The following is a 24,123-nucleotide window of genomic DNA, read 5'->3' as shown; positions in this document are numbered from 1 at the left end:
GTTATGTCTGCAAAACTGTACTTCTGTTTTCTATGCGATGTGATTCTATTATGTTCTATTGTGCTGAACATTCCTATGCTTTCATACAACATTGTGATTACAAATAACAGATGGTTTGCTAGCTGTGATAAGAAACAGACAGAGTAGATAAATAAATAAATAAAAATGATGATTGGGTATAATCTCATATTCATATACTGCCAGGCTGCTATGAAAAACCTAACTGTGTTTGCTTCACTACCTCTTTTTCTTTCTTTGTATTTTTGTAAGGATTGACTGCATTCATTCTTTCAAGTGACTTAGATCTGAAGTATGAAAAACTAAATCTTTTTTTTTTTTTTTTATCAGACCTGAGCCCGTTGCATATGTGGTCCTATCATTCACTGTTAGAACCTCATAGACCAGTAAAGACAGGACTTGGTGGAGAGACAAGGAAATCAAAATGTTGCTGGACATTTATGAAGAAGTTTTTGTTCTGGCCCAGCTGGAAAGAAACTATAACCAAGCAGTTTGAGAGTGTGGTAGAAATTTCTTTAAGTTTGAGAGTTGCTAATTCTCAGAAAACAACCACAAGTGTGATGAATCATCTCAGTTTAATCACGGGCCCGGAGAGGACGTCCTTGCAGAAAGTCCTCTGCCGTCTGTGTTACAAGACCAGTTTATATACCGTACTTTGGACTAATCCTGAACAGACCCCCACATTGTTTGTTCAGGTACTATCTTCAGTCTTCTTACCATCAAAGAAACAAATTGTTGGCAGTTATTTACAACCTTCTATCCTAAAACACTAAACCAATAAAACAGACAGAACCACATACCATGAAAGGGTCAAGCAAACATTCAGCCCCCACATTGGTTTAAGTTGGTGACCATTTGCTCTGTTGTAAAATCCTTACAAGAGGTAACTGATTAAACTGTTGCAAAAAAATTAAGTTTGCTAATGTTTCAATTAAATCTATGTGTGGCATTTTTAAACATGACTGTTAATCATCAGCACAAAGGGATGACATCTGACAAAACTGGAAATGAACGCTAAGGAATGTGATGTGAACTTGATTTTGTAAACCACATTAAGCCTTCAAAAAAATTTAATTTAAAATTAAAACAATTATAAGATTGTTTTAAAATTCAGCTGTATCTATCAGGTATTGATTAGTTGATGGAGTTAGTTACCTGAAAAACAGCTGTGTGTGGGTGTGCCTATATGATGTGTGTGTGCGTGAAGATGTGTAGGTCTACCGTGTGAAGGGATAGAAAGAGACAGAGTGAGTGTACGTCCTTCTCATTACAATAAATCTTGACTTGCAGCAATCACATACATTATTAGGGAATTCAAGTATGAACAATGCGTGTGTGTGCGTGTGTGTGTGTGTGTGTGTTTGTATAAGGGTTCTTATGCCGTAAAACTGTGTACTTGCTCAGAAGCTGGGTGAAAAATGTAAACCTGAAATGGCAGGTGTCAGCAAGAACAGGTGAAACTCACACACTGGCTGACGACGCATCATGCTTCTGTGTGTGTGTGAGAGAGAGAGAGAAAGAAACTGCTTAGGATGCAGTCTCTCCAGATGCAGGGAACATATTTCTGGGTGTATTTGATAAAGGTTGGCATGGAAGTTACTCTACACACTAGTTTACCTTTGATTCAATCAGTGTTAATTTTGACAGCAGATTTTAATTTAGTTTTAGTCATAGTCTTTGACTAAAATGCAATTTTAGTTTTAGTCATATTTTAGTCATCTGCTTTGTTTTAGTTTTAGTCTAGTTTTAGTCGACTAAATCTACTATAGACTCCAAAATATTTAATAGAAAAACTGTATTTAGCAGTAATGCCATTGCATTAAAGATGAAACTGACCCATATATCTTCTCTTTGTTTTCTCCAGCTGTTGCCATTTTATTATAGTTTAAGTCAGACAGAAACCCAGTGTAGGCTATGATGATGTCATGTACTCACGCATCCCGCATTACTAGGTGGATCAGTTACTTTTCAAATGTGCGTCTAAGAAGATTAATTCTGATTGGATCTTTTCTAAAAACGTCCCTCACTCACATTTTCATCTCGTTTTTATTAGTCAACGAAAATGTCAATATATTTTTATTTAGTTTTTGTCGTCATCACTTAATTTTTATTTAGTTAACGTCTCGTTTTCGTCAGTGAAAACTTTCGTCATTGAAGAAAATTATAACAAAAATACTTTGTCAACGAAATTAACACTGGATTAAATTTCCCAGATGTATTCACTTCTATATGAAAATAACTGTTAAAATATTTTAATTGATAAAGTTGACCCTGTTTAGAAGGGAGCACATGGAAAAGTAGCAAAGATGTAGACAGGCAGTTCAAATTTGCATTAGTTGCTGTGTGGGAATGTGTGTGTGTGTGTGTGTGTGTGCGCGCGCGCGTGTGCGTGTGTGTGTGTAAGAAATGCACAGAGTGAGTAAGACGGAGAGATAGTTTTTACAGTATGTTTAGGTTAATTGCTGTATGACCAAGCTGAGAGCAGCGAACTCTGACCTGTCAAGTGTCAGCCATGGTCTTTTCTGATTGGCTTGCAGAAGAGAAAATATATAATTACTCCAAGTGCCCTTGTTGTTGACCTTCACATTCAGCAGAACAGGTTCCAGGCACATAGATAGGAATTTTAATTCAATTCAATTTCATTTTATAGCGCCAAATCACAATACAAATCATCTCAAGGCACTTTACTAAAACAAAAAACCCAACAAATCCCTTATGAGCAAGCACTTGGCGACAGTGGAGAGGAAAAACACCCTTTAATGGAAGAGAAAACCTCCAGCAGAACCAGGCTCAGTTTGGGTGGCCATCTGCCTCAACCGGTTGGGGTGAGTGGATAGAGGAGAGAGAAAGGAACAGCAACAATAAACAACAAATAGACACTACAGGTTGGTGGGGCCAGTAACTGCACATCAGCGCTATACAGCTCCAGGACTGGGGACACCTGCAGAAGGTACAGAGAGAGAGAGAGAAGAGAGGGGGGGGGGGGCACAAACTGGGGGAGAGAGAGAGCACAAGGTTAGTGACATTCAATGGTGGAATATACATGTGAGGGGGGAGGAGAGGAAGAGAGGGGAAGAGAAGGGAAGGGAGGGGAGGGTTAGGGTAGGGGAGCTCAGTGCACCGATGGTCCTCGGGCAGTCTAGGCCTATAGCAGCATAACTAAGGGATGGTTCAGGGTTACCTGAAACCAGCCCTAACTATATGCTTTGTTAAAGAGGAAGGCTTTAAGTCTAGCCTTAAAAGTACAGCGTGTCTGCCTCCTGAACCCAGACTGGGAGCTGGTTCCACAGGAGAGGAGCTTGATAGATAAAGGCTCTGCCTCCCAGTCTGCTTTTGGAAACTCTGGGAACCACAAGTAGACCTGCACTCTGAGAGCGAAGTGCTCTACAGGGATAATATGGTAATATGAGGTCTTTAAGGTATGAAGGAGCTTGATCATGAAGGGATTTGTATGTGAGAACACGGCCATAAACTCGTGCCTGTGGAATCAGTTGTGCCAGGACATTAGTCCAGTGATGCCAATTCATCAATTTTGATCAATCTTGTCTTGAAGCCAAATTCTAATTCCTAAATTCAAGGGAACAATTCTAACTTTTCTAGAGCTGTTTTTAATCTTGCACAGGGCAGTTCCTGGCTTTTGTTTAACAGAAAAAACACTTAAAGAAAAGCTCAAACTTTAAAATGTCAAATGAACATGTACTAAACAGGGTGCTCATACACAGTATTATGGTCTCTATATAGCAGTTAATAAGATATACACCCCTAAATGCAACAAATTTTGCAGGTTGGGCATGCATGAATTAATACATTTGTGCAAAAGGGATAATTTAATTAAGAATATGTCTTGTGGATCATGTGTTTCTTTATGTGTGTGTGTGTGTATGTGTAAGAGAGAGTGAGAGAGACATTGAAAACACTAATCCCTCTGGCTTTGTCCAGCTCACGTATCCTGTCAGGTATCCGTGGAGATTCAATGAAAGAGCCAATGGAACGTCTTTGTGTCAGCAGAGCAGCGTAATTAGTCCCTGACTTCCTGAGCTATAGATTGACATTTAAGTGTCATTTGCACTCTTCTGTCTTGCTGTGTGTGTCACTACACAAATTGTTTTGTGTGTTTTATCTTAGTGACAGGAATAAAAACTAGCAGTTGGACTGTGTACATACACACAAACACACCCACTTTGCAAAACCCTGTGGATGTGATTCCACTTTTCCGTGTCATGTCTGCAACTGGCCATAATCTTACTTGACAAGTTATGACAAACTATGAAATGATATTATATCATCATGGCTGGCAGACCCCTAACAGAGCCAGTCTAACTGCACTCAGTACTAAATGGATGAATTCAATTCAATTCAATTCAATTTTATTTGTATAGCGCCAAATCACAATACAAATCATCTCAAGGCACTTTACAAAAACTAAAACTAAAAACCCAACAATTCCCTTATGAGCAAGCAATTCAATTCAATTTTATTTGTATAGCGCCAAATCACAATACAAATCATCTCAAGGCACTTTACAAAAACTAAAACTAAAAACCCAACAATTCCCTTATGAGCAAGCACTTGGCGACAGTGGAGAGGAAAAAACTCCCTTTAACGGAAGAAAAAAACCTCCAGCAGAACCGGGCTCAGTTTGGGCGGCCATCTGCCTCGACCGGTTGGGGTGAGTGGATAGAGCAGAGAGAAAAGAACAGCAACAATAAACAACAAATAGACACTGCAAGTTGGTGGGGCCAGTAACTGCACATCAGCGATAAACAGCTCCAGGACCAGGGACACCTGCAGAAGGTACAGAGAGAGAGAGAGAGAGAGGGAGGGAGAGAGCACAAACTAGGGGAGAGAGAGAGCACAAGGTTAGTAACATTCAATGGTGGAATATACATGAGGTGGGAGAGAAGGGGGGGGGGGGGGGGGGTAGGGTAGGGGAGCTCAGTGCACCAATGGTCCTCGGGCAGTCTAGGCCTATAGCAGCATAACTAACTAAGGGATGGTTCAGGGTTGCCTGAAGCCAGCCCTAACTATATGCTTTGTCAAAGAGGAAGGTTTTAAGTCTAGCCTTAAAAGTACAGAGAGTGTCTGCCTCCTGAACACAGGCTGAGAGCTGGTTCCACAGGAGAGGAGCTTGATAGCTAAAGGCTCTGCCTCCCATTCTGCTTTTGAGAACTCTGGGAACCACAAGTAGGCCTGCACTCTGAGAGCGAAGTGGTCTATTGGGATAATATGGTACTATGAGGTCTTTAAGGTATGAAGGAGCTTGATTATGAAGGGATTTGTATGTGAGAAGAAGGATTTTAAATTCTATTCTATATTTTACAGGGAGCCAATGAAGAGAAGCCAATATAGGAGAAATATGATCTCTCTTGCTAGTTCCTGTCAGGACTCTGGCTGCGGCATTCTGGATTAATTGGAGGCTTTTTATTAAGATATTAGGACATCCAGATAGTAATGAGTTACAGTAATCTAGCCTTGAGGAAACAAACGCATGGACTAGTTTTTCTGCATCATTTTGAGACAGGATGTTCCTAATTTTGGAAATGTTGCGCAGATGAAAGAATGCAGTTCTATAAATTTGTTTTATGTGTGAGTTAAAGGACATGTCCTGGTCAAAAATAACTCCAAGGTTTTTTACAGTAGTGCTGGAGGCCAGGGCTATGCCATCTAGAGTAGCTATAATTTTAGAAAAGTTATTTCTGAGATTTTTAGGCCCAAATATAATGACTTCTGTTTTCTCCGAGTTTAAAAGTAAAAAGTTACTGGTCATCCAAGCCTTTATGTCAGTTAGACAGGCTTGAAGTCTGGTTAACTGGTTTGTGTTAACAGGTTTAATAGATAGATATAACTGAGTGTCATCCGCATAGCAGTGGTAATTAATAGAGTGCTTCCTAATGACAGATCCTAAAGGAAGCATGTACAGGGTGAACAGAATCGGTCCTAGCACAGAACCTTGTGGAACTCCATAACTAACTTTTGTTCGTGTGGAAGGTTCATCATGGACATGAACAAACTGGAATCTGTCCGATAAATAGGATTGGAACCACTTTAACGCTTTTCCTCTGATACCAATCACATGCTCCAGTCTCTGTAATAAGATGTTGTGGTCAATGGTGTCGAATGCTGCACTAAGGTCTAGGAGGACAAGTATCGAAACAAGTCCATTATCTGAGGCTAAGAGAAGATCGTTGGTAACTTTCAACAGTGCTGTTTCTGTACTATGATGTGCTCTAAATCCTGATTGGAAATCTTCAAATAGTTCATTCCTGTGTAAGTGGTCTGATAGCTGCTTAGCAACAGCTTTTTCTAGGATTTTAGAAATAAATGGCAGGTTGGATATTGGTCTATAATTAGCCAAGACACCTGGATCAAGACTAGGCTTTTTGAGTAAAGGTTTGATTACTGCAGTCTTAAAGGCCTGTGGTACGTAGCCTGATACTAGAGATAAATTTACCAAGTCCAATAAAGATGAGTTCATTAATGGCAGGGTGCCTTTAAGCAGTCTAGTCGGGATGGGGTCCAAGAGACACGTTGATGATTTCGATGAAGCAACTACTGATGTAAATTCAGAGAGATCTATAGGAGAGAAGCAGTCTAAACATAACTGAGGTCCTACAGATGATTCAAGAGCTACTGTAGTAAAAGATTCATTTATTGCAGGTATAGGAAGCATCTGCTGAATTTTATCTCTAATAGTTGTGATTTTATTTGTAAAGAAACTCATAAATTCATCACTGCTGAGAGCTAAGGGAACACTGGGCTCAACGGAGCTGTGACTTTTTGTCAGCCTGGCTACAGTGCTGAAAAGAAACCTGGGATTGTTCTTATTTTCCTCTATTAGTGATGAATAGTATGCAGTTCTGGCTTTACGGAGAGCTTTTTTATATGTTAATAGACTGTTTTTCCAGGCTAGAAAAATTTCCTCTAAGTTTGTGGAACGCCACTTCCTTTCCAGCCTTCGTGATGCCTGCTTTAAGGTACGAACATGTAAATTATACCATGGGGCTAGTCTTCTCTGAATCACTAACTTCTTTTTCAGAGGGGCTACAGAATCAAGCGTTTCACGCAGTGAGGTTACAGCGCTGTCAACAACATGATCAATTTGGTAGGGAGTAGGATTAAGGCAGCTGCCCTCCATTATGTTTATACTTGGCATAGATGCAAATAAAGATGGAATCATTTTCTTAAATTTATTAACAGCGTTGTCGGATAAACATCTGCTGTAGTGGAATTTTCTTCCAGACGCTGCATGATCCATCATTTTAAATTCGAAAGTTATTAAAGAATGATCTGACAAAACAGGATTTGGGGGGAAAATTATTAGATGTTCAATTTCGATGCCATAGGTCAGAACAAGATCAAGGGTGTGATTAAAACAGTGGGTGGGTTTATTAACGTTTTGAATGAAACCAATTGAATCTAATATAGAATTAAATGCAATGCTGAGGCTGTTATTTTCAACATCTACATGAATGTTAAAATCTCCCACTATAATGACTTTATCTGATCTAAGCACTAAATCAGACAGGAAGTCAGGGAATTCAGTTAAAAACTCTGAGTAAGGAACAGGTGGACGGTACAAAATGACAAGTAGAACTGGTTTTTGTGTTTTCCAGTTTGTATGTGAGAGACTAAGAGTGAGGCTCTCAAATGAGTTATAACTGTTCTGAGGATGAAAGTTTAATAATAAGTTTGACTGGAAGATTGCAGCTACTCCTCCACCTCGACCTGTGCTTCGAGGAACATGATAATTTTTATGACTGAGGGGGGTTGATTCATTCAGACTGACATATTCATCCTGCTGTAACCAGGTTTCAGTAAGATAAAGTAGGTCAATTTGGTGATCAGTTATCAAATCATTTACTAACAGAGATTTAGAAGAAAGGGACCTAATATTTAATAATCCACATTTGACAGTTCTGTTTTTCTGTTCAATAAGAGGAGTGGTCTTAATTTTTATTAAGTTTTTATGAATAACTCCTCTTCTGTTAACTTCTGATTTGTTTGATTTATATGTTCGAGGGGCAGACACAGTCTCTATGTGGTTTGAAGGGGGCGGCGGCTCTAAGGAAACTGCAGAGACTGGATTGTCAGGCTTTAGGTCGGCTAAGAAACTCGGCCAAATTCCTAGAGATGAGAGCTGCACCATTCAAAGTGGGATGGATGCCATCTCTCGCTATCAGACCGGGTTTTCCCCAGAAAGTGGCCCAATTGTCTATGAAGCCCACATCGTTTGCTGGACACCACCTAGACAGCCAGCGACGGAACGACGACATGCGGCTAAACATGTCATCGCTGGTCAGATTGGGGAGGGGTCCAGAGAAAACTACGGAGTCCGACATTAATTTAGCAAAGTTACACACCGACTCAACATTAATTTTAGTGACCTCCGATTGGCGTAATCGGGTGTCATTGCTGCCGACGTGAATAACAATTTCCCCATATTTCCGATTAGCCTTAGCCAGCAGCTTCAGATTTGACTCGATGTCGCCCGCTCTGGCCCCAGGAATACATTTGACTATGGTCGCTGGTGTCTCTATTTTCACGTTCCTGACTATGGAATCGCCAATTATCAGAGTCGGTTTCTCAGCGGGTGTGTCGCTGAGCGGGGAAAATCTATTAGAAACATGAACAGGCAGGTGATGAGCCGTAGGCTTCTGCTTAGGAGTATGTTTCCTTCGGACCGTCACCCAGGCTAATTCTCCGGGCTGCTCCGGAGCTGCCCTTGGACCGCTAACAGACCCTGAGCTCGGTGGCTCCACACCAGCTAACGGGGCTAGGCTAGCTGGCTTTTGTTCGAAGGTGCGGAGCCGCGCTTCCAAATCAGTGATCCTCGCCTCCAAGGCTAACAGAACCTTACACTTAATACAGGTATCATTATCGCTAAAGGAGGCAGAGGAATAACTAAACATGTGGCACACTGAGCAAGAAAGAGAGAGAGAGGGAGAGGCCATGTTAGCAAGCTAACTAGCTAGCTAAGCTAACCGGTAGGCCAACGAGCGCTAAGTCAGGAAATAGCAACAAACACCGGTCAAAACAGAAAGGTACCCGACCAGCACCGGAATGCAGCAGCCAGTGAACCGTTCAAAGTCTAGCCGGTTCCCAGGTGTGCCAAACCACAGCTAGTCTGCCGCCAGTCTGCAGACGAACCACACAACACACACAACAAGACACGCCTGCAAGACAAAAGTGATTCGCTTACCCGGATGTTCAGCTACTCACCTCAGAACTCTTAGATCACCAGTCTCGAGCACTTGGCGACAGTGGAGAGGAAAAACTCCCTTTAACGGAAGAAAAACCTCCAGCAGAACCGGGATCAGTTTGGGCGGCCATCTGCCTCGACGGGTTGGGGTGAGTGGATAGAGCAGAGAGAAAAGAACAACAACAATAAACAACAAATAGACACTGCAGATTGGTGGGACCAGTAACTGCACATCAGCGATATACAGCTCCAGGACCAGGGACACCTGCAGAAGGTACAGAGAGAACAGAGAGAGAGGGAGAGAGCACAAACTAGGGAAGAGAGAGAGCACAAGGTTAGTAACATGTAATAGGATGTAATAGGATAGGATGTAGGGATAGGAATAGTAATAGGATGAGGCAATACATATTATGCAGTGTATGCTATTGTTATGTCTGGCGATATTTCGTATTGAGCAGAGATGTATTGTGCTGCATCCTGCCATATTGTATAGTAATGTTTTGTATTGTGCATCGTAATGCACTGTGCCTTTTGGAAGATTGTTTCGCATTGTGTTGCATTTCATTGTGTCCATCCTGAGGCCAGTTTACTCAAGTGCATCTAAAGTGTCCTGAGGTCTGTCTGTAAATGTTAATGTTAGAGCGATTCCGTGTTCCTTTATGTAGGTGTGCTTGCTTTCACTTATAATGTGTATGTAACTGTGTGTGCATATGTATATGTATGTGTCTGTGTGCCTCTCTCAACATTAATGTCATGGATAAATGTGTGAAAGCTGTCAGAGAACATCAGGTTCTTAAAATAGACACTCCCCATGGGAAAGAAATAGAGAGAGAGAGAGAGCATGGGAGAGAGAGAGAGAATGGGAGAAAGAGAGATTGCAGAGTAAGTATTCACGTTTGCGATACAAAAAGCCAAGATTCTGGGACAGGTGACAATGATTAATTATAGATTAGAGTTTTCACAGTAAATGGGCAAGCACGTGCATGCAAACACACATTTGCTCAACCATGCACAAGCACATATATTCACACACCAATAGACTGAATGCCTCGTGGAGTTTCTGAAAAGCTTCTTGTCACAGTGTGCTGGAGCAAGGCCAAATGCCAAACATACAGTGGTTTCTACTCACTACCTGAATAAGACATGAATTAGTCATTGCAAAGTAGTTAAACACTAAAATAACACTCTTTTTGAACACCTGACAGAAATAATGCACATTACATTAAATCAGCTGTACCTTAGGGATATAAAACAGCAGTCACAGTGTCAGAGGTATATGATGACTTTGATACAACAGATCTTTAAATATTAGTCAGGTTTTATGGATGACCCAATGAGAATAAGAGAGACACAAGTTAGACTCCAGATTTCATAATGAAAACTGATCCTGCTAGTGTGATGTTGATGTTGATGTATGATGTATGTCTTCTTCATATTTGAAAAAAACAATATCACAGATTGTAATAAGTTTTTGAAATACAGAACCTGAGTGGGTGCATGGAAGTGAAATGTTATGCTAATAAATTGCAATTTAGAAGAGATTTCACTAGTAAGAAATGCCATAAATCTTGCTTTTTTTTTAACTTAGGAACTAATTAACCTGGTATCTGGCACCAGGGTTCAAACTGTTCTCTAGGCCCCCATTAACATCCCCACCTCTGGTTCCACACGTCTATTTGCCCCACAGCTGTATCAATGTAAACACACCAATTCACCATTCCCTATTATTTATAGTTATCACTGTGTCATGTATCATTTCAGACTTTTTTTTGCACAAAACTGCAACACCAAGCCACAATGAAAGTGACCGATAAAAATTCATGTCAACATGGACTAGACAATTCAAGGAAGTTGTATGTGCCTGCTTATTGATTTCATATTACACAAAAATGAAAGTGGCAAAAATCTTATAAATAATCCAAATCTCTAAAGTGCAACATCATGGTTGGTAAAATGGTTAGCTGTGATTTGTAATGAAAATACAGTGGTATGGTTCGCTTCAACACACCTTTCCGAGACAGGTCTCTTTTTATTTATTTATTTATTTTTTTCTGTTACGGGGGCAGTAAATAAGCAGCATTGGCTCATGGTTCAAGGTAAATACCAAGCCACTGAGAGTGATTCATAGAATGGTGACAGATTTCATAATCCTTTTCTTCAGTGTATCCTTGTAACAGAGATTCAGTTGTCTGTTGTTGTATTGTGTTGTATTTTGAAGGTGCATTCTCCATTCTTCATATGTCCCTCTGCTGGTTCTATCATCCATCCATCCATCCATCCATCTTCTATACCCGCTTTTTCCTGAAAGCCAGGGTCACAGGGATCTGCTGGAGCCTATTCCAGCTCTCTCTCGGGTGAAAGGCAGGAGTACACCCTGGACAGGTCACCAGTCCATCACAGGGCCACATAGAGACACACAAAGACAGACAACCTCACACACTCACACTCACTCCTACGGGCAATTTAGATTCACCAATCAACCTAACATGCATGTTTTTGGACTGTGGGAGGAAACCGGAGTACCCAGAGTAAACCCACGCAAGCACGGGGAGAACATGCAAACTCCACACAGAAAGGCCGGGTTGCGAACCTTGCTATGAGGCAACAGTGCTAACCACTCAGCCACCATGCTGCCCTGGTTCTATCATATATGCTGAAACATTCTCCCATGCCAAAAAAGTGAAAGTGATATTTCGAGTCACATTTTTCTCTCTTTACAAGACTTTTTTAAAACCACAGTTAGAGATGGAAGGTCTGTAAATCACTAAGACGAGCAAAAAGAGAGTATGTGTTTAATGTATGTCTGAAAGAGAGACTCAATCATCTAATCATTATATACTTCAAGCAGACAGTTGATGAGGGAATGTAAGCCCCTGCTATCTCTGCCTTTCCATAGCTACCAACCCTCTGCTTGCCATAAAGGAGTGGTGGATAATTAAAAGATAGAGTGATGGCACGGTAGAGCAAGAGGGCCACTGAGACATCATCTCTGTTCTCCCTCCTCTGACATTAAAATAAAGACTTATGAAATCATTCACAGGATTCATCCAACTGAATTGAAAAATCATTTTCAGACATAATGACTGTGCTTAACAACACAAAAAAGAGTACTTGTTAAAGACACAAGATATTTTATGAGTGCAATCATGGGACCCATTTAATTGCCTCAGACTGAGAATTGAAAGGTTCACTGCGTTATGGTGGTCTTGGTATAACCAAAGCAAACTTCTCAGTGGTGTAGTGACTAAAGATATTTATTGTACTACTGTAATTATGGCTACTGTAATTTGTATTTCTGTTTCTTTTTAGGCAAATACTGTTTGCATGTAACCATAGAAAAAGGTGCTTGTTTTGGGTTCTGTCAAATCACAAACTGGTAAAAACCTGCGTAAATAATGTATGTATGCTTTTGGTATAAAATAAAAATAAAAGGATGAGAAAAGGTTATTCAAGGTTCACTTTCTATATTTGCTGTACCATAATGGTGGAGGAAATAGATGTTTTGGTTTCAGGATGATGTTTTTCTATATGATCTTTTATTATAATCTATCAAATTATAACGTTTATCTAATCGAAAAAATAAAAAAACAGTGACAGTTAGAGAGTTAGTCCAAATTGATACGTGCTGATAAAATCTCCACCTACTGATGATTATAACACAATATGATGGTGCCAGTATAGCTGAATAAGCATGAAGCTCAGATTGCTTTGTCAGCATTGGAAGTTGCCTTAAGAAAAATGACTCTTTTTCATCAATGTTCATTTGCGGCATTCTGGATAGCCTTAACTGCCTATTTAGCTTTTTAGGTGTGAGGAATTGTTTGTCTGCATTTTATAATCATATTTCAGAAAACTTTCCTTTTAAAACATGCCATGTACCATAGCTACATCAGCTCTACCATGGGAACAGATCAAGTTCTCTGTTTTTGTGTTCTCTCCCTTTCTTCCTTTAAATCCATTGACCACCCCTGGTCACCTCACCCCCCTCTCTTCAGCCATTAGAGATAGACAGATCAATTTTGTCTGAATCTCAGTTCTCACTGTGTCTTTCTGAGTACCTTTATAGCCCCTCTTCCCTTTCCTGTCATCCTGCTACCATTCCTAGCATAGTCTGTTGTATCCCTATCTGTCTGTCTGACTTTGTGTGCTTATTTTTCACTCTCTTTCTGTCTCCTTCAGTGTACAACCTCCTCTAGCCTTGGCGTGTGTATGTATGCATGTGTGTTTGTGACAGACAGAGAGAGAGAGAGAGAGAGCCATACTAGAGCTTTTCTAAATCCCAGGTAAGAGCACAGCTTTTCTGAGGGAGAATTTCATTTCAACACCTCTCATCTTGCACAGCAACCAGGAGGATAGGCGTCTCCCAGTTATGAATCCAATAACCACTGTGTGTATATGTGTGTGTGCATGTTTGTGTGTGTGTGTGTGTGTGTGTGTGTGTGTGTCCGTGCACGTGTGTGTGCGAGCGTGTGCGCATGCACATGCGTGTGCGTGTGTGTGGCCTGGATTGGAGGTTACTCCCATAAACTCAAACTGAAGGTCAAAGAGAAAGACAGAGACAGGTATGGAGAGAAAAAGATTGGGGATGTATATGTGTGGTTTTTACATGAAAAATTGTGTGTGCCTGTTTAGGGATGAGGGGGGCAAATAGCCAATGTCAAGGTGGCACTGTGACACACAAGCACATACTCACTGCCTGTATGTTAATAGACTTTTATTGACATATAAGCAAGCTTGCTCTTGGGCATACATATAAACTCACATGCTACAGCTGAGTGGGAAAGAGTGTATTGAGTTAGAGAACTAAGGTCAGCTGTAAATCATTACAGGTCACCATGGCAGGCCTTGCTACCAGATTAGATTAAAGTCTAGCTAATAGACCCAGCCAAGTACATTAAAACACATGCACATGCACATGCACACAATTGTGCATGGGATAAGCACAAAAGGGATAACCCAGCACATTAATCACAATGTGCCTGTTGTAATGTGCTGTGATTTAGCTTTGGTTTCTTTCGCGGAAACGAGGCAGCTTCCTGACCTACGATGAGTAAACAGCCACACAACTGATAAAAGCAGTGACAGTCCCTGAAGAGCATCCTATTTGGAAGTTGAAGAGGCTGATTAGATTAAAGCAGACAGAGATGGGTCACTATACTGGTCCTCTGGCTCCAGAAAAGCTCTCATCATAGGATGACACACAACAGGGCTGGGCCACAGATACTCTCCTGTGTTTAACTCCCTGGAAAAAGCAACGTTTTTTGATGAGCTTATAAGGTGTTTGTGTTTGTGTGCATTTGGATGGAAGAGAGTACCAAATGAATTGAGGAGCAGCTGCAGTTTATCTGCATGGCATCTCTGCTTTCAAACATAAGAACAACACTATAAAGCTCCCTTGTTGGGCTATATGTTACTGTGAGCAAAGAAGGTCCCTATATCCTAATCTCTGCATCACCTGCACTTCTCTCCCAGAATAATAGAGTGAAAGATGGAAGATGTTTATCTTTGTCCTACCCCGTCTCCCCTTGTCCCCATTGCTCTCTATCTTTTTCTGCCCCCACTGCACACCTATCTCTCTTTGTAAGGTGATGTATGCCTGACCTTCAGTAGTGAATTTGCCATTTGCTGCCAAGTGGATGTTTAACTGCTTCCATGATTCACATGACCTCACTTCCTCTGACCCTGCTAGGCGCTGCTCAGCGTGGCTGTCAGCCAAGAGCAGAGGGGCACCAAGCCACGCCAGATAAGGGCTTCTCTGAAGCAGCTTGGGTCACTATGATAGCTCTTCTCCTCTCTATGTCTTCTCCTCTCCCTCTTCTTCTCCTCCTCCACCTCCTCCATGATTATTGGGCCTCTGCTCTATCTAACACCATATTTAATCTTAACTGTCATTCCTTTTAAGTACAAAAACTCCAGATGAGAGAACTCTTGAGTGTGCTCCCATGTTTGACTAAAATTGGCTGAGCACAGTGTGTTTCCTATTGTCCTCTGGGACAAAGCAAAGATCCCATCAACAGACCTTATCTATTATTTACACAGCACCACTGATATTCCACTAAATAAACTGCCTTTCCAAACAACTTTCTATTGTCACAAACAAGAGAAACATATTCATATGCTCTCTGGCAACCAGGCACAGTGGGATCTTTTGAGCCAATGAAAAGCATTTTGAATAAAGGTTCATATACCAAATAAGTGTGAGGTTGATGGAGACAGTTATGAGTTCATCAAATCCATGGAGCTGCTTACAAACATAAATAGCAGAAAAACCTAGGTTCATTCCAGTTAACTGATGGACACGTGTCCAAGCACATTGCTGCACAAGGTACTCCCTGTACTCTAAGGTCCATTACTTTCATATACAACAGAATGAATGCTGATTAGCTTCCAGGGAGCAGCCAAAGGAGGGGAGAGGGCTGCAGAGGTGAGAGGGGCAAATGAAGGAAGAGGAAGAGGTGGAGAGAGGATTTTGAAATATGTAAAATGAATTGCTGTTGAACTGCATTAAAACAAAATCTTGAATCTCTACCCCACAGGCCTAGGGATTTTGAGCAAATTCATGCAAATATGATCCAAACACATATAAGAAATACATCTAAAATAACACTAAAATAAGAAATATATCTTGCAAACACACAATTTTGTATACATATGAGTGAGTGTTGCAAAAGTGTTTACATGTGCACAACAGCGCACCTTAATGAGCTATATCTTTCTCCATACATCTTCCTGACACCATTTCAGTTTAACTACAGGGCCAACAAGGTTCACATCAGGATAGAGCACAACTCATGCACTGTCCATATATCAAAGACATATCAGCACACATTACCAGAGAGTGACTAATTGACCAACGCCCAGGAGATCAAGTCTACATCCAAAACCAGGTTGTCAGTTCTGACAGGCTCAACTCTGGCATTCTTCCCATGTTTTATCCTCCATTCCTCTCTGCTTATGCTGAACAGAGTTATATTCAGAGCTAAGGCTGTTCCACTCCTATTCTTCTGGGCTCTATTTCAATGGACCCTTCTCTACAGGTTTGATTGGCTTTCTTATTTCCCATTCCCTCCCTTTGCAGGGAGCCTGTACCTACACTACTCAACCATGAAACCATAACTAAATATAAATCATTCTTTCTCTTACTTTGTCATTCTGATAGCCCTTCCAGACTCTCTCATCTGTTCTCTTTATTTTTCCCTTCATCCCTCTCTCCATCTCTCATATTCTCTTTCACACTCTCCTTCCACCTTACACAAACACAACTCTAATAAATTGTACCACTGGTAATTACATAGAACCCACCGGTAAATTTCACTTCCATTTACATTTAGATTACAGAATATTTCATTCCTATCAATCTGCAGTGCAAGACCAATGTGTGCATGGTTTTACCCATATGCAGACACAACTGTTCGTGGTATTTTTATATTCTCACAGGGGCATATATATATATATATATATATATATATATACACACAGAAACAAACAGGGGCTAAGCACACAAACACACTCAAATTTCCACATATACTGTTCCCCCACACACAAAGAAACACACTGAGCAGTAAATCACACTGTTCACCAGCACACATGGAAAAATGCACATGTAGATTGTAATTTCATTGCCCACCTATTTAAATGTGCACACACGTACACAAACACATCCAGAGCTAGAGTGTTCATGAATTGAAAGCTGTTTGGAAAACAGCCCCAATTTACCTTGAGCTGTGCAATATTTATCTGATGAAAGAAATCCCCCTCTCTGTGGAACTCTGCTGTTGTTTGTGTGAGCGATAAAGAATTCTTTTTGTAAGAATATTTATCTGCCTCCTCACTTATACAAAATCTTTGCATAGTATGTTCACAGTGATACCATGGTGTGGTAGTGGAGGCAACATACATACAACATGTGTGTCCCACACACAGACACACCACACACATTCAAACACTTATTTTCATACACACAAACTTACCCAGTTCTGGATCATAATACATTCAGAAGCAATCTCATCCACTGCACATAAAAGATGACAATATGTGCCCAAAACCTAAATGTAATATTTCAACGGTTTACAAGGAGAGAAGAGAGGGGAAAAAAGAGCCAGAGGCAGCAACTGGGGAAAACAGATACCACGAAGATTTTGCCTTGTCCTTCTCTCTATTTCTTTCTGTCTGTCTCCTCATCTGTCTCTAGCTCTGACTCTCCCACCCACCCACCTTCCTCCTCTCAGTATTACTGCATCATTTCCAACAGTAATGAGTGCACCAGGAGCAGAGAGAGCGAGGGAGAGGGGAGGTACTTCGGGGAATTAGAGAGTTAAAATATACACAGTGGTTTTCCTCTTGCAGATGATCAGTGCAAATACTTCCCTCCCTCTCTTTCTGCACATACACCTAGTGCAACCTGAAAGTACTGAATCACACTGCATCACACACCTCCATGCTGTGTGCTTTCTGATCCCTGACATTTTTAGAACATTATTAACAAATATAAAGAAGGTATTTTTTTCAATCACTATTGAGAAATCTTAAGTGTTTGAGAAATCTTAAATGTTTATACAATTGTCTCCTGCATTACCTGATTGCTCAGGGTACACTCATTACTGCTGCTTCGCTCTCAGTGGCACTCCAGGACATAAAGAATACATTACCTAGCAGTGCTTAAGTGTATGAGACATTAACTAAAGCTTTTGCTGGAAGATAGCATAGAGGTAATTTCCTGCATGAAATTGGTTTCCTTTTGTTGTGTGAGGGTTGTGTGTCCCCAGGGGGTGTTTTTTCCATCATTGACACAGGACACATGCACCTGTTCATATATGTATGTGTAAGCGCTGGAAAGTGGACGTGAGTGTACTCTTCACCCAGACAACTTTATTGTGAAGTCTGGGGCCAGTAGCTGCAGGAGGAAATTACAGCGGCAAGGTGATGTTAGACTGTAGAGCAGCAGAGAACTAGAAAGCTGATAATTCTGACTGCAGTTACAGATCAGCATTAGTACAGTGTAGTCACACACTTGCACACAAATTTAAACACACACTGTTGACCTTCAGTGTTAAGATTAACTGACAAAGGATCATTCAGAAAAATCAAAACCTGTTATATTCCAATAAGAGGAGTATACAGACAAAAAAGATGCAAAAATGTATGATCAACACAGCCAACATAGACACAACACACACACAACACCCAAGACCACAGAAGTCTCAACATTTTAGGGAGATTTTGGTATATATATATATGTGTGTGTGTGTGTGTGTGTGTGTGTGTGTGTGGCCCTGTGATGGATTGGTGACCTGTCCAGTGTGTACATGTGTGCCTTTCACCCATAAAGAACTGGGAGGCTCCAGCAGATCAATGTGACCATAACAAGGAATAAGCAGGTAAAGATAATGGACGGATGGATGGATGTGTGTAGGTGTTTAAACAAAGATGTCCATACAGACATATTTCTCAAATAATATATGCATGTGCTATTAGTGTTACAGAGGAGGAGTACATAAGTCCATTAATAACAATGTTATATAGAGAAAGATTCTTGCTTCGCTCTTTGTGTGTTTACCAAGGAGCTGCAGAGTCAAGAGGAACAAAGTTCTCATGTAGAAGGGCATGCAGATAACAGCACTATCACACACTCTCTCAGTCATAACAGATCAAAACCGAAATGCAACATTGCTTTGAATAACATAGCTCTGGGGCTAGTTCATGTTGTGATGCAGGCAAGCTACAAATGGCTGTAGTTGTTTGAGAAGCGTCAGGAACCTGGCCTTGAGGACTGGACAGAAACCTGGTAAAGTGTAGGAAAATGCTGTAGAATGAAAGCATGAGTAGACTGAAGAGGAGCAACAGTTGGATACTGACTAGGAGCTTTCTGTGAATAATATATTTGCAAAAGCTGCAGAAGTACAGAGTATCAGTCATTTGTGTTCAAAGGTTTACTTGCCTAAAAAAACCTTTTGCAAGGTGTCCTTTAGGTATCTGTTGAATAAAAGATGCAACAAAACAAATATTTTAAGGTTTTTTTCTAGCTATCAAAACAAGAGCAGCACCTTGCTTTTCTGCTACTTTGATTTAGCCACTGGAGGCAACACACACTTAAAGATCTTAAAGCTGAATTTAAAATATACATACATATACATATTTTATACATACATACATATTTTATACACATGTATAAAATATACATGTGAAAATATTTCTTTTAATATTGATTTCATCATGACATCAACAAGTGACAGATGTCCCGCCCTAAATAAGGCTTCAACTTGAAAACAAAATTAAAGTTACACTAAGCTGAAGGATATTTTTTGTGGCTGCTTACATCAAGTTAAAAAGCGCAAAAAGAGACCAAACATCATCCCACGCTGTGATTTGTCCTTTTGTGTCCTTCTACTCTGTGTTTACCTCTAAATCCCAAAAATGTCTGTAGCGTTCAGGGCTGACTCTGAGCGCATCAATAACCCCTAATCCTGCTCTGAATATGCATGGGAGTTTCTCGCGGTTTCAGTACCGCGCTGGTGAACAGCGCCATACACTGCCGAGGCTCCAGCTGCAGCTGACGATGGACAAGAGGACGCGTGGGAGAGAGATGAAGAGGTATATGTCTTTGGGTCATCTGTGGACGTTTTTCAGTCATCCTCAAGGCAAAGGCTGCACCTGGCGAATAAAGTTTATCCGATTTCTCGGATAACAAATACAAGTAGGAATATAAGTATATAATATAATTAAGTAATATAAGTAGTACAAGTAGGAGAGAGGGTGTTGAGGCTGGGGGTGGGGATTACACTTCAATTCGGAGTTATTCAAGCACAGCGTGGACAGGAGTGATCTCCCTATCCCAGACACACACGGACACGGGCTGCATATTATAGGGTACAGCAGACGGTGCAGCCCCCGAGAAGAGAGGTGCGCGCGCGCGCATCACACACACACATCATGTAAGGTGACTGAGACAGAGAGAAACGGGTGTGCGTGTGTGTGTGTGTTTCTTTCTTCAGAAAGAATCTGAACCACTTTAGCCTGCCTGAACTGGAGCCAGATAATAACTGCCCAGGATGGATTTACTGTCTCTCCCACCTCGCACCGCGGAATTTCATAACGAAGACGGGTGATTTGAAACCCTGTCCTGATCGATAGAGAGTGAAGAGGAAGAAGAGGTTCAAATGTTTTCCCTTTCTTTCTTCTTCGACTTGCGTGAAGCGGAGGCACATCTGCGAGAGGGTCTGCTTCCCTTTTCTATACCAAGAGCCCCACCTGGGGTTCTGCTGCTGCTTGGCTGAGGCTACACACACTTCACACGCTGGACCAGACGACTGGGAAAAGAAAGAAAGAGCGAGAAAGAGAGGGAGCGGAAGAGTGAGCGAGAGAGAGTGTGTGTTTGTATGTATGAAACAGAGACTGGATGGAGTCCTCTCGCCCTCTGTCACTCCACAGGCGCTCATTCATTTATTTAAGCCCGACGGAAGACAGCATGCCAAACGCAGACTCCAGAGGCAGATCTCGGTCAGTATAACATCTCTGTCTCTCGCTGTATCTCTCATTCTGCTTCTGTCTTTGTATTTTTTTCATATGCCTCTTTGTAGTTCTCTCTCTCACACACGCTCACATGTACCCAGCTCTGTAGTCTTATTCCACAGAGCCATTCTCATCGTAGTTCCCTTTTCATATGCAGCCAGAGACTTCCTGACAGAGTACAGGGCTGAGACGTCCTCTATCGCAGCGCGCTCTCACCTGCACAACATTCGTGCGCAATCCGACTTTCGCGTCCACGGGGCCACACGACGACACCCAAGACCCAACTCGAAGGAACCCACTTCATGGGCCCCAAACCCCGTGAGGGCCCCGGGATGGCTTGCAGCGCGTGTTACTACCTGGTTATCAGCTCCACACACCTGAGCAATGGAAACTTTCGGCGCGTCAAGGGGGTCTTCAGAGGACCGCTCTCTCCAACTGCCACCAGTGATTCACCGGTAGGAAAACGTGTGTGTGTGTGTGTGTGTGTGTGTGTGTGTGTGTGAAAGAGAGACAGAAGGAGAGAGAGTTATGTTTTTCTTTGACTCCTTGAGTCTGTAGAAGAGTTGCCTTAAGTCAGGTAAAATAATTTTCTTTACTTTTTCCTGGGGTTAGTCCATGCTAATGTCAGAGTTAGAAATTCAGCATTATTATGGTAGGGTGTGTAGTGAAGTAGACCAAGCCTGCAGTAGTAGACAAAAGTCCTTTTGCATGTTTGTAAACTGTGTGCAGGATAGCTAAGAAAACAAAAGCCCAGACTCAGTGACATTATCATTTATTTTTGCAAAGGGTGGACTATTTTTGAGCAGGAATATTTTTGTTAGAGGACAGCAGATGTGATTTTTTCAAACACAGGAGAAACTGGGTATCCAACCATGAAGCCATTGTTCCTTCATGTCTTTTTCTCTTTCTCTGTCTCTCTCTCTCTCTCTCTCCCTCTCATGGCTAGGATTATTAAAGAAATCAAATTACATTAGCACTTGCATGAGATGAGTTGCCCAGCCGAAAATAGAACTAATTACCTGGGGAGAATTTGTTAGGTGTGTGTCAGTGTGTGTATGACCTGCTCAGCCTAATACAGTAACTCCCTGACCTTTTTCTACTAGCCATGGTTCTGTTGAGCCACCTAACTGGCATTTTGTTGCAAACTGGCTCTCAGTCTGTGTCCAGTTGCTTGCTGTGTGGTTTTATGTGTATGTGTGTGTGAGTGTGTGTTTGGACACTTTCAGAGACAGTGACAAAAAGAGAGAGAAACAAGGCAGAGACAGCAGCAGAGAAAATGCCAGTACATGTCAATATGTATACGGTATTTTAGACTGTGAATTAGGATGTGTGTGTGTGTGTGTATATGTGTGTGTGTGTGTGTGTGCGAGTGCAAGTGCAAGTATGTGTTGTAGATTCAGGAGCTGCTTGGAGGGTCTCAAGTAATCACACATTATTCATGAGCTCTTAATGTGAGACGAGACAAAGTGGCGGAGCTGATGACATGTTTGATGAGAAAGGAGGATGGGAGCAGCTGGTATGTGTGTACAAGTGTGTCTCTGGGAGCGTGTGTGTGTATGTGTGTGTTCATGCTCAAGTCATTACCAGTCTGTCATGTTTGGCCCGAACTCACTATGTGATAGGAATGAACGAACAGCATTAAGCAGACACAATGAAACTGGCTGGGAAGCAAAATATACTTGGAAACTTGCACACACACTCTTAAATACATTCATACAAACACAAATTATACCAAGACAGGTTAAAAGACTGAGCTAATTACTGTACACACTTTATAGTATATATATAAATATATATATATCTCATACACTTAAAATATATATATATATATATATATATATACAGTGGGTACGGAAAGTATTCAGACCCCATTAAATTTTTCACTCTTTGTGTCATTGCAGCCATTTGCCAAAAATCAAAAAAGTTCATTTTATTTCTCATTAATGTACACTCAGCACCCCATCTTGAGAGAAAAAAACAGAAATGTAGAAATTTTTGCAAATTTATTAAAAAAGAAAAACTGAAATATCACATGGTCATAAGTATTCAGACCCTTTGCAGTGACACTCATTTAACTCACATGCTGTCCATTTCTTCTGATCCTCCTTGAGATGGTTCTGCTCCTTCATTGGAGTCCAGCTGTGTTTAATTAAACTGATTGGACTTGATTAGGAAAAGCACACACCTGTCTATATAAGACCTTACAGCTCACAGTGCATGTCAGAGTAAATGAGAATCATGAGGTCAAAGGAACTGCCCAAGGAGCTCAGAGACAGAATTGTGGCAAGGCACGGATCTGGCCAAGGTTACAAAAGAATTTCTGCAGCACTCAAGGTTCCTAAGAGCACAGTGGCCTCCATAATCCTCAAATGGAAAAAGTTTGGGACGACCAGAACTCTTCCTAGACCTGGCCGTCCAGCCAAACTGAGCAATCGTGGGAGAAGAGCCTTGGTGAGAGAGGTAAAGAAGAACCCAAAGATCACTGTGGCTGAGCTCCAGAGATGCAATAGGGAGATGGGAGAAAGTTCCACAAAGTCAACTATCACTGCAGCCTCCACCAGTCGGGGCTTTATGGCAGAGTGGCCTGACGGAAGCCTTTCCTCAGTGCAAGACACATGAAAGCCTGCATAGAGTTTGCCAAAAACCACATGAAGGACTCCCAGACTATGAGAAATAAGATTCTCTGGTCTGATGAGACCAAGATTGAACTTTTTGGCATTAGTCCTAAGCGCTATGTGTGGAGAAAACCAGGCACTGCTCATCACCTGTCCAATACAATCCTTACAGTGAAACATGGTGGTGGGAGCATCATGTTGTGGGGGTGTTTTTCAGCTGCAGGGACAGGACGACTGGTTGCAACTGAAGGAAAGATGAATGTGGCCAAGTACAGCGATATCCTGGAAGAAAACCTCTTCCAGAGTGCTCAGGACCTCAGACTGGGCCGAAGGTTCACCTTTCAACAGGACAATGACCCTAAGCACACAGCTAAAATAACAAAGGAGTGGCTTCGGAACAACTCTGTGACCGTTCTTGACTGGCCCAGCCAGAGCCCTGACCTAAACCCAATTGAGCATTTCTGGAGAGACCTGAAAATGGCTGTCCACCAACGTTCACCATCCAACCTGACAGAACTGGAGAGGATCTGCAAGGAACAATGGCAGAGGATCCCCAAATCCAGGTGTGAAAAACTTGTTGCATCATCCCCAAGACGACTCATGGCTGTACTAGCTCAAAAGGGTGCTTCTACTCAATACTGAGCACAGGGTCTGAATACTTATGACCATGTGATATTTCAGTTTTTCTTTTTTAATAAATTTGCAAAAATTTCTACATTTCTGTTTTTTTCTGTCAAGATGGGGTGCTGAGTGTACATTAATGAGAAATAAAATGAACTTTTT

General features: G+C 41.4%; 1 protein-coding gene across 1 annotated transcript in view; it reads left to right on the top strand.

Annotated features, from left to right (window-relative positions):
- The first annotated feature begins 20,278 nt into the window (after positions 1-20,278).
- Positions 20,279-24,123, top strand: part of znf804b (zinc finger protein 804B) — a 53,417-nt gene continuing 49,572 nt past the window's right edge. The window contains 2 exon segments of the mRNA XM_026317826.1: positions 20,279-20,713; positions 20,883-21,180. Of these exon segments, the coding sequence (XP_026173611.1) occupies positions 21,028-21,180 (153 nt within the window). The 5' untranslated portion in view covers positions 20,279-20,713; positions 20,883-21,027.

Source organism: Mastacembelus armatus, chromosome 16, assembly GCF_900324485.2.
Source record: "Mastacembelus armatus chromosome 16, fMasArm1.2, whole genome shotgun sequence".
NCBI lineage: Eukaryota > Metazoa > Chordata > Actinopteri > Synbranchiformes > Mastacembelidae > Mastacembelus > Mastacembelus armatus.
Note: the sequence above shows the minus strand (reverse complement) of the source record. Positions and strands in the feature narration are given on the sequence as shown.